The sequence below is a fragment of the Bactrocera dorsalis genome, unplaced genomic scaffold, assembly GCF_023373825.1.
Source record: "Bactrocera dorsalis isolate Fly_Bdor unplaced genomic scaffold, ASM2337382v1 BdCtg059, whole genome shotgun sequence".
In the NCBI taxonomy this organism is placed as follows: Eukaryota; Metazoa; Arthropoda; class Insecta; order Diptera; family Tephritidae; genus Bactrocera; species Bactrocera dorsalis.
Window position 1 is genome coordinate 27,400 of NW_026038110.1, and position 18,186 is coordinate 45,585.

The following is an 18,186-nucleotide window of genomic DNA, read 5'->3' on the forward strand; positions in this document are numbered from 1 at the left end:
ATTTGTCCTGCAGGAACAAATTCATGGTGGACGATGCATTTGTTGTCAAAAAAGACAATGAGCATCGTTTTCACTTGGATTTGCTCATTCTTCCGGTCTTCATCAGCGACCTCCTCCCGACCCTCCAAAAAGGCCTGGTGCCACCGAAACACCACTTCTTGACTCGCTGACCTCGCGACTTCATGAGTCATGTAAATCATATTTCCAACACCTGGAAATTTTACACTTTAATCCGTTTAAGGGTGCTCAAATAAAAAAACTGTCTCACCTTACTCTATGTCATTACCCACTGTTGGTAAGTCATAAATAATTACAATCCAATTACCATAATTATCAATTAAAATAAATAATTTAAAATGCCGGTAATTGTTGTTTAATTAGAGTTAATACTCTCAATTATCACAACTGATTCAAATGACTGCTGAATAAAATAAGTAACTACCGATTACATTACTGTCATTAACACAAGCGATTTTCATTAAAATATGCCAATAAGCGATAAAAACTGGCTAATTTCCGGTTTAACGGTTTTTCGCTTTCACCATGTGAACCTACGTTGCCTCGGGCTGGTACCACCAGCAAACCGTCGTTACAGATACTTATATTATATATACTCCTTGCTGCTCAACTCGCTCGTAACCATCTGCTATCCCGCACATCTGATGATTGGACTCTTCCAGATGGAACAGAAATCGGATATTTTCAAAAATATTTGCGTTAATTTCACTGTTTTGGCGTGCAGCATCAAGACAGCAGCCTTGTGGTGGCGCCTGACAGACATTGAGCAGATTTATGCCCTCATTGCGAAGCTTGATGAGCGCATTACGCAACCGGAAGACATGCAGTTTTACGCGTCCGACACACTGCGTCGCGCTAAACGCGTGCTGAATTTTTTAATACTCGTGGGCGTTTGCGCGTTCGTCGCATCCGAGGCCGCCACTATTTTTGCCGGCATCATAGGTGAATGGCACTTAATGTATCCGGCATATTTTCCGTTCGACATAGAAGGGCATTACGTGGCGGCACATCTCTATCAGGCTACTGGCATACTATTGATTTTTCAAAATCTCACCAACGACTCATTTCCGACTATGGCACTAACCATACTCGCCGGCCATACACGCCTGCTGGGCAAACGCATTGCGCGTATTGGCAATACGGAGGGTGTTGAACAGCTGCAGCGTTGCATTGAGGACTACAAGGATTTGCTTGAGTAGTGTATTCATTATGGTTTAAATTTGACCGCCAAGCACTAATAGTTTTCGTTATACTTTTTAGCTTTCGCATTGCAATACAATCGTTTATTTCCGTTACTGCTTTCGTGCAGCTGCTCGCCACCGGCATCAACATGTGCGTCGTGATATTTTACGTGATCTTCTATGTGAATGAAGTTTTATGGTTCGTCTATTATATGGTTTATTTGGTGGCAATGCCATTAGAAATATTCCCGTTATGCTATTATGGCACTTGCATGCAGTTGGAATTCGAACAGCTGACTTACGCCATATTTTCCTGCAATTGGATGGACCAGTCTGCCGTCTTTAAGCAAAATCTACGCATTTTCATCGAGCAAACGTTGCGTAAGCAAATTGTTGTTACAGGCGGCATGTTTCCCGTTAATTTGGACACATTTTTCGCCACGCTGAAGGGCGCCTATTCCCTTTTTGCTGTGGTGAAGCAAATGAAGTGAACATTAAAAGTTACTTATCTTCAAAGAAATTTTGTAACAATTCTACTACTTATAATAAAAACAATTTAAATTTCATATATGTACATACATTGCATATAATTAGTCAAAATAAGATTATTATAAAGCTCTCCGCGTAATTTACGGCCGATGTCTAATTCAACACCATATTGTGCGTGTTTAGTCTGTGCCGTTATCTTACGTTGGAAAGTCCCTAAACGACTTTATCTAAACATTAAGCTCTACACTATTTGCACACAAGTGTACGTATTTATTTAATTGTGTAAATCAAGTGCGCTCACATTAACCACACGAAAATTTAATTTCTCCAGCGTTTTTCAAAAACGCCAATCTAAAACGTTTGGTGAAAAAACAACGCTGCAATTTGCTGAATTTAAGAAAAGTGAATAAATAGCATCGCATGTGTCATCACAGAAGTGTGCAGCGCAAATGATTGGTTTTGGCACGCAATTCTTAGTCACACAACGCCTCTAAGCGATCGCCCATTTGACTTTTATTTGAGTGCATCGTAATAAAACCAATTAGAGAAAAGTCATGTATTTATTGTGGAATAAGGTTTTCATATGCATGCCTATCTGCATTCTTACGTATGTATGTACTGTAGTTTTCAAAATTATGACCGAGAACTCTGTGCAAAATCACAGAAAATCACGAAGTCGCTGAAATTGCGATTAAAATGATTGTTTCTGGAATAATTGCACCACATTATGCGCACTTGCAAGATTCTTCTATACTGGGGACGGAGCTGTTCTTTCACTCTCAGTCAGAACCTTACCAGTTTTAAGGTTAAACAACTGGTCCACTTAAGCTTTTCGGCGGAACTATTTTTGAATAGTATCATACCAAGCAGGTCTTGCCATAATAGAGAAAAACAGCCATAGCTCGACGTACTATACATATTTTTCCGGATAAATAAGACAAACTGCAAAAATGTGGTCTGGAAAAAAAATTTGTAAATAAGAAAATTATTTAAAGAAATCTAGCGAATGTATGCGATAATACACACTTTTTTGGCCGAATTCCAGTTTAATATTCAATGCCGTGTTCAAAAAGTAAGATTAGGTTAAGTGAGGTTTGATGGCTGAACCAGTGACTACTACATGCAGTCTTTTGTAAGGCCATGATAATATAACTCCTGTAATTAGAACCTGTGGATTAGCGAAAACCCCTTGTTGCCGATAAAAATTTGCTCAGGATTTTAAATTCTATTCCCACCAGTTCGCTGAATTTGTTTATGAAATGTAACTTCACTGATTCTTCCTAAAAAATTTCACCTCCTTCAAAGTAATCCCCGTCCGACAAAACATACTTTTGCCAACGCTTTTACCAGTCCCCAAAAACAGAATTGTCTTTTTTATTTAATACCTTCTATTAGGTTTTTGTCTCCTCAATCGTGGCAAACCGAGTCCCTTATGAGTTTGTTGAATAACCAGAATTCGCATTGAGCTACATCAGTGTTGGTTGCGGACCGAGTCATGAAGATCCAACACAGTATGTCATGGTGCATTTTCGTGATGAAGAAACTCAGAGTCGGTCGCCAAAAATTCCAACCGTTTCAGACGAATAGCTTAACGCAAACCCTCGCTCAATAATATTTCTGTTGACAGTTTGTCTCAGCGGAAGGTATTTATAGAACACTAACAAACTTCCAATACTATTTTTGAAGTATGATTTCTCATTTGCTTCAAAATGAAACTAAATCTGGCCAATTAAACGCAAGATTTACTTCTAGCGAACGTTCTCTTGAGTTGTAAGAATAAGAAAAGATATCTGGAGATCAGTTCTGGTGAATGTGGAAACAAGTCAGAGTTTACTTAATGCAATTCTCATCTTTTTTATGGATTTCTCATACGGTACATTATCTTGATGAGACAGCACTTTCTTGTTCTTCAAATGAGGACCTTTGGCCTTTTTTCTACGGTTGCGTCCTTCGAACATTATAACAGTTTTGCTTTTCATACTATAAACATGATTTTGGACTATTTCCACCCTGTGGATTCAGATCATCGTATGTACTGGAAAGACTGTCGGTTGAAATATTAGAGTTTTAGCATGAGAAGTTCGGATTTACAACTGGTAGCACCATTAGTAGCATTCGAGATATTCTTGATTTCTTTTTTCCTAAACTTAACCCGCCAAAGATGTTCGAAATGTTCAGAGTTGTATTCGGAGATGTAGTGGGTGTAATGAATATAATATACACAATTTCCAACAATAAACAACAACAACAAATTTGATCATGCAGGGGCCAACTGCGTTGTAAAATACTTATCAGGGCTTACTAAAATTTGACCGTGTTTTCTCCTTCGCATGATTAATGTGAAATTTACGTTTACGGCTACAAAATTCTTGAAAGTATTTATTCGCATGTGCCTCTATGCATTTCGCTAGAATTATATGCAGCACCTAGCGTCTGGAAATAAATATGTATTTGTTCAGTGTTTATTCGTGTTTCATTACTGTGTCGTCTAGTGTAAAATCAACAAGCTTTACTCACGGCTAACAAAATGACTTGCAATCCCCACACACTAATGGCAAAAAAATAAATAAAAAGAAAACAATTCTAAAATGTTTATATTAGCGATCGAATTGCATTATTGATTGTTTTTCTTTTTGCGATTTTAATTTGTAAAACTTCGAATATTCGCCATTTGCGTTTAGCTTGCATTATGGCGAATAAATATTTGCAATCGATTCCATTTATATTTCAATATTATTTTTCCGATCTGCTTATTCATGTGTTTATGCACTTATCCTATTTACGAGTACATATGTACATACGACTATACGTTACGTACATATGTATGGTATAAATTTATGTGCGTTAATTAGTTATTCCCGATTGCCAGTCTTTATTGCAAGAGAAGAGGCTTTCTTCTAGGATTTTTACAAACTGATCGCTTAAGAATTAAAAAATATTTTTTTTAAGTTTCTACCACGGGAGTATACTCCAATGATCTTAACATTTCTATTTCTATCCGCCTACTAAATTCAGCCAGTATCTTCCAAGCGAAAGTACTAGTTTGGAGCAAGCCTGTGAAGTCCTATTGAATAACTACGGTGGGGCAGAGAGCAACCATATACCGGGACAACCAGGCGGCATTGTTTGGCTTATCGACGCTACACATCCATAATTTTGGTTCCCTTTCAAAGGAAAATGTTGCCAAAATTGGCAGACCAGTTGGCAAATCTAAGAGCCTCTTTAGACAAATCCGAGACCAAGTCAACTGGCAAAGATCAAAAGAGAGTTTTATATATACTTTGTGCAAATAGCTCAGATCAGATGGAACTCAATACAAGCCGCAGATAACAAAATATACATACATATGTGGTCCAAATATGCCAGACACCAAATTTTCGACTTCTGAGTAGGAATCGAAGTGCTGCTCAGCCTATGGATGAAAACAAATGGTAGCAGCTGCCAGCCAAGTACTTTGATTGCAACCTGAACAAAATTACGTTGGTCCAAATTGATCATTTGTTGCCTGTATTGCTTACAATTAACAGCTTCACCAAGTTTTGGAAGCTCAAGACCACATCCTTCTGATGCAACTGAGCACAGAGCATGGACTTCTTACCGAATCGATCGGTCCTTATCCGTCTTTTCCGTCTGAATCAACTTTGAAATATCTACAACCTCAAAAGATTTTCCCTGATACATACGAGTTTATTTGAGGTTTTATTATGGTTAAGCTAAGACTATCCGTTTCTGAGATTTAACGATAAAAAACAGTTGTCACAAACGCGCTAAGTACACTACCTCATAGATGGCGTGGAAAGTGTTTAGGAGCAAATTGTGTATGGGAAGAATTCCGATCGTAAATACTTTTCCACATAAAAACACAGAGAGACTCTCGAGTAGTATTACATAGCAATAAAACACGCTCTATAAGCCACTTTACTAAACAAATATTAACAATTGTTTACGCACCTATTCGAACTAGTATTTGTATAAACTTTGTTCCTATTTGTTTGGCAAACTGACGGCGATTCTTAAAGATGCATGTAAATGCTAATTGTTAATATTTAATATTTGTCCTTGTATGCATTGTCGTTCCTTTCCGGTTGGGTGCGACGCTGCACTTGTCAATAGAATTTACAGGAAATACGTCAGTTATTTCAGCCACGTAATATTGAAAGCTCTCAAAAACGTTTATTCAGAAAGTAAATGACAAAATAAATGTTGTCATTGAGGGCAAGCGGATTTGTGACCTATACAACTCATGGTAAAAGGCTTTCTACAAGAAATCGCTAATATGAATATAAATTGTCGAATTTATCACCCTGTCAGAAGTTTGTGAGTTTATTTATAATAAAGACACTTTTTTGCGAAAGCTTAATGAAAAAACTGATTTACAACATCCTGTACTAGTTAAAGGGTTGTAGTTATATTTAAACCCCGTAATTGTATTCAGTTTTTTAAGAGTTTTACAATAAATTATTTATGTAAATTTCCTTCTGATGTCGAGAAACTGTCTATAAATTTTACTAAATTAACCAAAACACTGCTCAACTCATTAAGTCAGCCGTTTTCACCGAGTTCACATTGGTGTCATAGTACAATTTTTTTACTTTTTCTAAAAAACCTTGTATAAAATAGTCATATTTTCCATAGCAGGAGGTGAAGAGCATGTTATTGTTATTACAGCGTCTAAAAAAAATCCGTTTAGTGGTAAAAAGTTTAGTTAGCGGTTCAGAAAACGCGCCGATTGAACGTGGTCGGATTATAACAAGAAAGATTTTATATTTATAGGTTTCAGTGGGTATGTACTTTGAAGGGATTATTGTTTTGGTAGGCGTTTTATGAACGAAGTATCTTTAATATGTTGAGGTCAAAATTAATTCAATAGAGTTTAATCTACTGCAGTATCTAGATCGTAATTGTCTAGACTTCCAGATCGTCATTCACAACAAAAGAGTTCGTGAAGGTGTTGACTGCTATTCAATAAATGCAGTTGGTCAATATTTGTGGGTGTATACTCTGCATATGCTGTGTAAGATGTTGGACCTTGTCAATGAAATTTAGAGAAATCGTCTTATTACTGATGTTGAGTAATCAGGGAACCATGGAAAAAAGTTCAGGGAGCATGCAATCGCCTAAGTCTCTTATTGATGTGTTTTTGCCTGTTGGCATTACAACAACTACTCAGCTGAGAGCACTTACCGCCATTTAGTACTTCCACCAGAATTTATAGTTGGACATAACACAGAGGTCTTACCTACAAATATAATTTACCTGTTTACCAAATTAGCGTGTCCAAAAAGAAATTAAACTGCACATCGTCAGTTCTCTTGTTGAACTACGTACATACACACTTCGATATATGTACATAGATATTTTTACCACGTTACGCCACTTATTCATGTTTCCTTTGTACATCTGTGTTTGTATGTACATATATGTATGTATGTTCCAACGCTTAATCATTCGCCCTAAAAAGAAAGAAAGAACTGTTGCATGCATTATGTAGTCGCTACTTTTTTCTCGTGCTATTTCTATTTGCTGTAAGTGGTGAATTAGCGTAAACTTTACGTGCCACCTCGTAATTATCCGCATTGAATTTACAGGTATATGCTAAGTTTTCCTGGTTGCACGAGTCATTGACACCGCCCCAACTTTTCAAAAGGTGTGGGTGTGCGTAGGTAAGCCACCGGTTAACCAGCTTTTATACTCCTGCAACACGTTGCTACAGAGTATAATAGCTTTTCATATAAGAACTCGTACCTAAAGTACGAAAATGGACTAAATCGGCTGATAACCACGCTCACTCCCCATATAACGGTACTGTTAAAAAATATGTCAGACAGGTTAAATCTTACATCTGAGATAGTATGAGAGGGCTTTAAAGAAGTCGAGGTGAAATTAAGACATTGGGTGTGGGACCGCCCACTTTCAGGTGAACCCAATATCTCGGGACCGGCTCGACCAATTTCTACCAAATTTGGTACGTGATATACCCCTAACATTTTTATGTTACGGTATGCAAATGGGCGAAATCAGACTGCAGCTACGCCTACTTCCCATGTAAGGCAATTTTAAATTCCATTTGAAACTTTCACTTTACAATATACAAGTCTATTAATATATCAAGATAAAACTTTGCATGAAGAGAGCAAAGGTGTGCCATCTTATGATTAAAATTTTTCCAAATGGAATGAATTGAGTCAATATTTTCTTAGCTCCCACCGCATATAACGTCCAATATATTGCTTTAATAAAATTAAAAAACGTGTTTTCTCATAACGCTGCATATTTGTGCTTAGAATGAGTAAAATCGGATGAAAACTCGCCCTAAATCCCCTCTAACATCAACCCTTATGTACTTGCAGGTACTTTCCTGGCTTTAACCCTTGCAAGTTGCAAGAGTATAAAATGCTCGGTCATACCCGAACTTAGCCCTTCTAAACTTGTTGCTTTTGTTGTTAACATTTTTAGTCCCACCTGTTATCGATTTGCCTCGGCTAGCCAGCAGCAGAACATTTGTTGAATTGTCAATTTCGAAATGGATTCACACATAGCATGTCTGTTTATATAAATAAGTACATATTTACAGTTAAATATATGTATGTATATACTTAAATATTAATGTGCCACAAATAAATTCAATTTATTAGTAAAAATTTTGAATGTATGTACTTAATGCTTTATATCCACAATGAAAGAATATGTAGTCATCAACGTTTTAAAGTTGCCACCCAATTGCATGCACTCGCTTTGGCGTCAGTCGCGCCTTTATTTACACATATTTCTGTGGGTGGCAGCAAAAGCAATAATAATTTTGTAAAACCAACATTTACAGTAACGGATTTAATGTGGTAAATTGTGCTTAAAAATCTTCGGTAAATAAATGTTCGCTGAAAGTATCATCGAGTAAATGGAATAATTGATTTGCAAATGTTTACTACAGTGTTTATAACGAATATACATCTGCATATGTACATATGTATGCACGTTTAATGTGAATTACCGAAATTTGCATTTAATTGCGTCTAATGGCATTTTAAGTTAAAATAAACAGTACTTACTTTTTTTTACATTGTATGGCAACCACTTAAAGTAAACTTCAAACCTAAAATTTACGAAAATTTATTGCTATCACTTAATTTTTATTAATCATAATAAGTGCACTTATTGAACCACTAAAACTAGTAATTCAAAAATTTTCCTCTTAATCTTTATACAAATTACTCGGAATTTGCTTCTTCAAATTGAAAAATTAATTTCATAAATAAATAATAAATAAAGCGAATTAATTTTGGCCAAAAATTATTATTTAACTTAAAATAAGCATCAATTATTTTTTTACATTGTATGGCAACCACTTAAAGCAAACCTCAAGTCCGATTATATAATGAAACAAAATTTATTTCAAATTGGTTTTTATCATTTAATTAACGGCTTCGCCAAATGTCTACAAGTGCACTTTTTGAACGACTATAGCTACCGTATATTATATGTATGTATATATTTAGAAGGTGATAACAAATAAGTAAAATTATTTAATATTTGCATTTGCTTTTTTGGTGGCAAATTGTGTTCTATTGTAGTAATTATATTAACAATGACTCAAATGTAAAAAATAACCGGAAACGCATTATTTAACCCTGCTGTTAGGTTAAAAAAACTTACGAATCTTAGGTTAGAGGACCATTTGGTCCTTACTGCAGTTTTTATACAAAATAACAATTTAATCTTAGTCTTTATATTTAGTTTGGTTCAGTACTTGCTAAATATTATTATTTTATTATTTACTCAACTCTGGTAAAATAAAAACTAGGCGAGGGGTTCCCCCGTTTTGCATGTTACAAAGAAAAAAAAATTGGACCAAATGGTCCTTAACCTAACAGCAGGGTTAAAGGAACTGTGTTTTTACATTAGACAAATATAAATATACTATATATACTATATAAATATACAATATATACTATACTGGTTGCTTGGCCAGGTTCCACATATGATTTTTTGAATTTAGTGTTGTCGTAATTGATCCACTTTCCATTACAAGTAATATCTGATTAAAAAAAGGTCTTTTTTAACATTTACTCGTAAAGTTTGGCAATTTTGTTCGAACCTTTTTGTTGTTTACAGTCTCGCATCTCGACCAATGATAACTAGCATGATTCCATTATTGCATGAACATCTGCATTGCGATTGGTCAAGAGAAAAACACAATAGCGGTACTTCGAAACACATCTATGACATCATAACAGGCGATCATTCGTAGAGTTACAAGAGACGACTGTGTGGGTGTTTCATGATGAGCCGAATCCAATAAAAGTTGTTCGCGCACGAAGCTCTTCCAAGCGAATGGTTCCCTTTTTTTTGGAAAAAGTAGACATGTGGAAATTATACCACTATAACAACGCAGAACAGTAAATTCTGACTGTGATACAACCATTTCGCCAAATTTACCGTTTGTGAGGTGTATCTCAAGTAATAATGAAACCAACCGCCGAAGACGGATCACTTTTCACCACGAAAATTCTAGCTCTCTCTCACATCGACTGAAACAGCTGATTTTTTGAGCACTCAAAACATCGATTTGATGAGTCATATACCGTAGAGTCCTTACTTGGCAAGGAATGTCTTCTTTTTCATACCGTGCTAAAGATATGAACTAAGAGGTCAACTTTTTCAACACCTGAAGAGGCGGCCTGTTTTTTAAATACCTCAGTCAGACGGACAAAAGTGTTTCGATCATTGGTTCAAACCCATGCAAAATTTTATAGATTTTAATGAAGAATATTTTGAAAAACAACGGAGCGATTTTCGATGATTAAAATTTGTTTTTGTTCCCGAATCCCGAAACATAAAAGGCAACATACGTATATATTTGAAAGGGTGAAAAAAAATTATTCGATACTCTCTGATATTTTGCACACATCCTTTCCACCTTGGATCACTGTAGCATATAGCTGCTACACAAAATGAACGATCAAAATTAAGATATTGTATGTAAAAATTTTGTTTATTTGACAATATATCTTAACGATGTTTCGCGTGGATTATTGTTCTGGAAAACGCTGCAATCTCCTAATAAATTGCTCAGGAGGTGAAGGGTATTACAGCTTCGGTGCAGACGCAGTTTCAAGGTTTTGAAGTTACTTAATACTAACGCTATTCCTAGAGAGTTGCTTTCACCTGCCAAATTTGTCAAAATAGTAGTAATTAATTTTCGAAATTGCTATGCGGATAAATCGATTTTAAAAGGTGCCTCATTTCAGTCATAAAGTTGTATATCTTTTTAAAATTTATTATAAGATTAAAGTGATTTTTAATGACCAAAGTGTACAGGAATTTAATTAATATTATTATCTTTATTTTTTGAATTTAGTTATTTGCATAAAAAATGTAGTTACATCCACTAAAATATATACATTTTTAACCGAAAATAAAAAAATATGCCGTCGAATTTCATCTTGTATCACCCTTTATTTCGCGCATGAAATTAATTTTTTCCACTGCTCATGATGAAGCTGCAAAGTGTTGCAGCGTTTTGCCAAAATTAAGTAGTGGTTATGATGCAACATCAAAAAAAAAATAATTTCGTTCGCTTTCGCCATTTGTCTTGCGCTCTTCCATACACAACTTTGCAGCTCGAAATTACGCTCTCCCCTCTATTATTTTGTTGTATTGTGAAATGGTGAATGAAAGCGCGCGCTCACAAGGTCTCGGTAATAAAAAGTGCACACACGTGTGTAACTACATATGTATGTACATGTGTACATATGTAAATTTCTGTTAAGCAAATATTTAAACGAAAATTCCGATTTGATGACAGTTGCTGTCAGACTTCTTGCCCGCAGACGCAAATGTCGCGCATATCACGCCTGAACTCGTGAGCGCCAGTGTTTGTTTACTTATGAAAAATGACAGTAAAAAATAGAAATGAACAATGGTGCGCCATTCACACCTGTAAGTGTCTGCTCTTACTCATTTAACGCACTTTTACCGAAAACTGTGCGTTTGTACAATGTAAAAGTCAAGCCGCACGCCTAATTGATCGCCATGTGTCCGTAATTGTTGCTTTTGCTTTTGTGCGTCGTTAGCCGATTTGAACATGCGCGCGCATAACTCAGCATAGCATAACACTTGTGTATTTACAATCTTATCGCATTAAGTTAATGTGGCTATTGATCATGAAACTGGTTTACTTCGACCACACTTTCAGCTGTTTATACCTAATTGGCATTTGCTTCGATTGAGAGATCGTGGCTGCTATTACCTACTTACTGACATACACATACTTACGTATAAGCTGCTAAACCACATGTAACCCATTTCGTTTTGCTCTCTCTTTCTACGACGCCTGATTTCTTTCTCTCTGTTACAAAAGAAATTTATTTCGATGTCATAATAGCAACTCTGCAAAATTTTGAAGCATATTAGTATTATTATATCGATATTCACACATTTCCGGTTTTGTATCTTACAGTTTTTGTATACACATACATACATACATACGGTGACGGTCCGATAAGTGCTTAGTATAACCACCATTTGACCTCACTATCGAAAGAGGGAAATTATTTGACTATAATAATTTCCGCGGAATCGACCTCCTACCTTTATATTGACCAAAGCCGAGAAATAAAACTTCATTTCTATCAAAATGTCCGCTTTTTTCGTAAGCTAAGTACTTACATACATATCTTACTTCATAAATGTCTACATAACTTTTTATGTTCAGAGTTACGTGCGCAACTTTTTCATATTTCGTCTATTATGGCGTTTGAAATAAATAATAAAAATTATTATTTTTTCATTGTTTTATATTAAAATTTGATATGGAATTTGTAGCATCCATTCCTTCACGTAGCAGTTTATATATGTACTCATGTACATACATATGTATGTATGTTTGTATGTGCCTTCTTCTTTACATTGTGCTCCACTAGCCATTTTCCTTTTAACTACCCGCTGGCTCACCTGTTTTCGCCGTTATTTTGGCGCGTGTGTTGGCAAATATTTTTATTGTATAATTTTTTGTTGTGTTTTTACATATGGCGTACGGTTTTGTGGGTTATAATTCGACAATGCGTGATACAGTAGTGGTCAGAAAAATGTTAACACTACAATATTATCTGAGTTTCCGCGCTAAGCTTTTAAAAATTTGATAAATAAGTGGTAAACCTTGTAAAAGAGATTATATCTAATATATATAATTTAATATTTTTAAGAAAAAGTTGTTTTTAGTAGAAAATAGGAAAAAGAGATATTTTTGCACCCTGGCGTATGAGTAACTTTTTATACTAATTGTCGAATATAATTATTTGCGCACGGAAAGTATTGACAACGTGACCAAAATATACTCTGGACACTTAAACAGGCCTTTAAAATAGCCGGTGTCTTCGTCATCGGTTTAATTATGGTTTGAGCAGTATTTCAACGTTATATTATTCTTCTATGCATGCTCGAATGCTTCCCTCGATTCAAACTTATTGTTAAGACTTTTTATTCCAATGCTTCTTGAAAATAGCTGTGAAGTTCTCTAGCTCTGGTAAATTCAAAGAAAATGTTGGATTTTCATATTTTGCTTTATCTCGCCACCACTGTAAATTTAGGAGTTTTATCCACTTGTGAATTTCAAAGTACATACATACATATGTATATAGACGCTAAGCGTATTTGAGAATAATCTCCGAAAATTGATTCTCGAAAAATTTATTTGTGCCTGAAGTTGATGCAGCAAATGGTTTCGGTGATATGAGCGTAAGAGTTTTTTACCTTGGTGTAATAGGCTCCCAAAAATGTTAAACTCGCGTTTATCGAAATACTGTTTTCAAAGTCGATGAAAAATAATTCTCTGAAACAGTTGGACCGTTCGACTTGAAAATTTCACACAACCTTCACAGACATATTTTTATAATATTATTTCGATTTTTAAGCCACTTCGAGGTGGTGGTTTTAAATCGACACTTTATCAAAAATCAAAATTTTGACTCGTCCTTCGATGATTACTTGTATTCATCTATAGTAATAATAAAGCTTATAAGTTTTTGGATCTGATAAAAAATTTAAAAATAAGCTCCTGTTTTCGGTGGTCTTCTTTCAAAATAAATTTTGAGCTGTTACCCAATGTGGAGATGCTTTTTTAATCCATTATTCCCTCAAATATACCATAACCTATTTTTTCAGTGATGGAGAACGCAAATTGGGTCAACACCGAAAACTGTTATCTGCATAATTTAACCAGCTAATACTTAACAGATCTGATTAGATAAAAAATAGATTTATATAATTAAAAATAAAATCGCGGTTCTGAGCCAAAACAGTCATATAATTTGCTTTATGAATTTACAATATTTTTTTTTTCAATGCCAATAAATCAAAACAAAAACATGTGTGACAGATTGCCGAAGTTCACAATGGCATAATCGAAATTCGGACCTATGTATTTTTCCATTGGATTGATTTATTCATAAGAAGTTGACAATGAGGTTCTGTTTTTGCTAATTAAAAATATTCCACAGGAAAAACGGAATATTTTCTCAATAACATAAATAAATACAAGTGTTTTTTTTTTCAAAAGCAAACCTAACTTTGCATTCGAAAAACTTTCCATGAATTTTAAAATAGCCAAATAAACCATTATTATTAATTCACTGAAATTTAATTCAAAATTAGTTTCTCCACCACACTCAGCCGTCCTCAAGAACTTTAAAAGCTCGGATAATTTAAATATGTACATATGTATGTACGTACATCAGTACTTATTAGACAAAAAAGTTTTTTTTTAATTGAAATTATTGTTGTTTTTGTTTTTTTGGCTAGTATCGATTGTTTGTAAATCAGTTCAGTAAAAAATTACAGTTTTCGCAAGCGCGTTCACACTCAATGAAATTAATTGTCATCGTCTGTTTTAATTTGCCTAAATAAATGCGCATACATATACATAAATACTTAATAGGCATGTAAATATGTACATTATGCATATGCAAAGGCGTAAACTTGACTTGATTTGTTTATACAAATTGGTGTTGTAAAGCCAATAGAATAGAATTAGCAAATCAACAAAATGAATAATCAAAAGAATTAGCAAAGCACACAGAATTACGAAAACAGCGATACAACAAATTTGAGTTCAAGGTTTGAAATTTGCAATTTCTTGTTTACTGTTATGTTGTTTGGACTCGACTGTTGACCATCGGCGTCAAGCTTGAGCGAATTAAGTTGCACAAAACCAAAATTGGATGCAATAATTTGACAGGCATATACCATCATACATACAGACATGTATACATATGGACGTACACACATTACCATACATATGTATATACTTCGTATTTTGCCAACAATAGCAATATCGCGCGCTACTGACCGACCAATTTCTATTTTGATACACATTCGTGTCTATTTCTGAGCAATGCCGACAAACTTGCGAGTGCAACAAACGAATGCGTTTTTCTATTGTTGTATTATGCACTTGCCATTTGATTGAGTTACCGTAAAATCGCCTACTGCAATTATTTCGTAGCATAATTCCCGCCTTAGCAATCGCGTGGCCAAACTGCCTCGACAAATGGTAAACAAAGCGAAAAATCATAAAAACATTGCTAACAAAATGTACACAACAAAAGTGGCCGACTTGATTGCCACGATTGCCAAACAACTAAACGACCTACGGACTCACTCATCAAATATGCCGTTGTCTGTCTGTGTGCACTTGTGGTCGCAGTTTGACTTGGCGCTGAGAGTTCCACGAGCCAAAATAGTAATTCGATGCAGACTCGGAGTCTTCGCATGCGCACTTGTTGCACATGCTCAATGCGCTTAGCAGTTGGTCATCGACACACATACATGTGTACCGATACAGTTGGCCAAAACATAAACAGAGCTTAAGCGCAAGCAAACGATGGCGAGCCGGTTGCGGTGTTGGAAGTCAGTGTAAACATTGGCGGGAAAGCTGCTGCGTCTGCCATTGCACAACAGCGGCGCTTATATCATGCCAGTGTTTATGTCTGCATATACACACATAACTGTTGCTAAAATAGCTTAAGTCGACTTAAGCAAAGTTTTACCAACTGATCAAATTTGACCCGGACTTAGTACATTTTTCAGATATTTTAATACAAATCGTGGCCAATGCCCGCAATTTCCCAAACACATGTTAAAAGTCTCGACTTTTCGGTTTCGACGACATTCGCCAGTTTCGACGTCATATTCAGAAAGCCACGTGTTAAAGTAGCCGTGATTTCATTGTAAACACCAAATTTCAATTAAACTCATTCAATTTTTTCAGACAAATTTTTCGCGCACTTCCCAAAGCCACTAAATGACGTTTGAATATCAAACTTCGCACGAACATGAAAACCTAGCAAAACTTTTTTAATCGATTCGATTTCGGCGAGTCTGGATCAAATTTGAGGGCTGAAGCCCCCCGCCCCCCCCCCCCCCCCCCCCCGAAATAAGGAAATTTTTTAAATAAATCGCAAATAAAAAAGATTTATCACTGACTGAATCTTTTGAAACTCTTATACACAACTCAGCTCAAACCTATAACAGTCGTACGCAACTACACTAGACGGTGACTGAAAACTTATCAAAAGTCATACTTAAGCGTTGTACAGATCTCCATCTTGATATGGCGAAGTTGGTTGGACAGGGATATGACGGAGCAGCAAACATGTCAGGGCATTTAAGTGGAGTGCAAACCAGGATAAGACAACTGTATCCAAAAGCACGATATGTTCATTGCGCTAGTCACCGATTGAACCTTGCGCTTTCTAATACTATGTCATTACCTTCAATACGGAACTGCCTTCGTATTGTCAATGAAATAGGAAATTTATTTACAAACCATTCAAATGCAAACACAACTTTCCAGGACGTTATACAGAAGCACGCACCAGAAAGCAAAAAAAGACGACTTGTTCGCCTTTGTGAAACAAGGTTTATCGAAAGGCATGAAAGCATTATAAGCTTTGTGGAGCTTTTCAAATTCATTGTACTAAGTTTGGAAATAATTTCGAGTAAGACATGGTCCATTTCGTCTAAAGCATCAGCCTTCTTAGCAGCGGTAGAGAAAAGCGATTTTTTGCTTAGTCTATTCGTCTGTGAGCAATTGTTCAGCTTAACGCTGCCACTGTCTGTGCAACTCCAAGAAAAATCTATGGATTTTGTATCAGCAATGAACCGAGCCAAAGAATTAATAAGAACTCTGCACCAGTTAAGAGAAACAGCGGATGGTTTTTTCAACGATATTTTCCAAACAGCATCACAAATGTCTAAAGATCTTTTTGACATAGATCTTGTAGTGCCTAGAGTGACTTCGCGTCAAACTACTCGTGCTAATCCACCTTTCACAACCCCTGAAAGCCACTTCAGAGTTACAATATTTATTCCATGCGTTGATGCTCTGATTCAAAACATGACAGAACGTTTATTAGTGAATGAGGATATACTCTCGTCATTTCAAATTCTACTCCCATGTTTTGCTGCAATTGATAATGCCGAAGAATTAAAAAATTTAACTATTTACTTCGAGGAGCAAATATCAATGACAGCATTAAAATCAGAGTATCGATTGTGGTGTGCCAGCTTATCAACAATAGATCCAACCATAGAAGTGTTGAAATTACTGCAACATTGCGATGCAACGTATTTTAAAAATATTCACTACCTGCTTACAATTTTACCAACTCTTCCAGTGACGACCGCTTCCTTCGAAAGAACTTCTTCAACCTTAAAAAGAATAAAAACTTTACCACGCAGTGTGATGGGCAATGAGCGGCTGAGTGCACTTAGATCCAGATGAAGTAATTAATGATATGGCAAGCAAGAAGAAAAGAAAAATATTACTTATTTAAGTTACAACTACCAAATAATTTAAGTAATATGTATATGAATTTATATTGTTTTTTTTTTAATAAACAGAAAATTTAAAGTTTATATATGTTTTTACTTCAGCCCCCCCCGAAATGAAAAGCTGGCTACGGGCCTGACATACATATACACAGCCTTGAGTATCCATATGTACTTATGTATATACGTAAACGAGAAAGTCGGAAACGCCCTATTGTTGTTGTTGATGATGAGTAATTTCATTGTCATTTATTGCTATGGCGACTGCATTTTTACCTCAATTCCATGACGTAAATACATGTTATCTCCAGACACTCTCACGGCAAATGTCAATAATTTGCTAATTTCTCTCCAGGTTTTTATACATACATATTTGTATATTATATGTATATACAATATCAGTATTACGACAGTAGTAAGTTCGATTGTAAATTTGACACACTGAAAAGAGTATATTAAGTCTGCTTCGAAATTTGTAGCACCCAGAAGGAACGTTGGAAATCCTATAAAAAATATACATGAATGTATAGATATGTACATATGTATGTATAAATGATGAGTCGAGTCGATTTAGCCGATGTAATTTTTTAAAATCTTATCGCTCATTTATTGTTTAAAACCAAATTTTAATGCTTTTGTCATAAATTTAAAAAAATAATATCGAGTACAAATC

At 35.4% G+C, this 18,186-nt stretch overlaps 2 protein-coding genes across 4 annotated transcripts in view; both read left to right on the plus strand.

Moving 5' to 3' along the window:
* LOC105232684 (elongation of very long chain fatty acids protein 6) overlaps positions 1–18,186 on the plus strand; it is a 41,699-nt gene that overhangs the window by 10,014 nt on the left and 13,499 nt on the right. The window lies entirely within an intron of this gene.
* On the plus strand, positions 481–10,542 carry LOC125780083 (odorant receptor 59a-like). Its single transcript, XM_049461597.1, has 2 exons — positions 481–1,213; positions 1,279–10,542. The coding sequence occupies exons 1-2, from the start codon at positions 486–488 to the stop codon at positions 1,688–1,690; spliced, it is 1,140 nt and encodes a 379-aa protein (XP_049317554.1). The 5' UTR covers positions 481–485; the 3' UTR covers positions 1,691–10,542.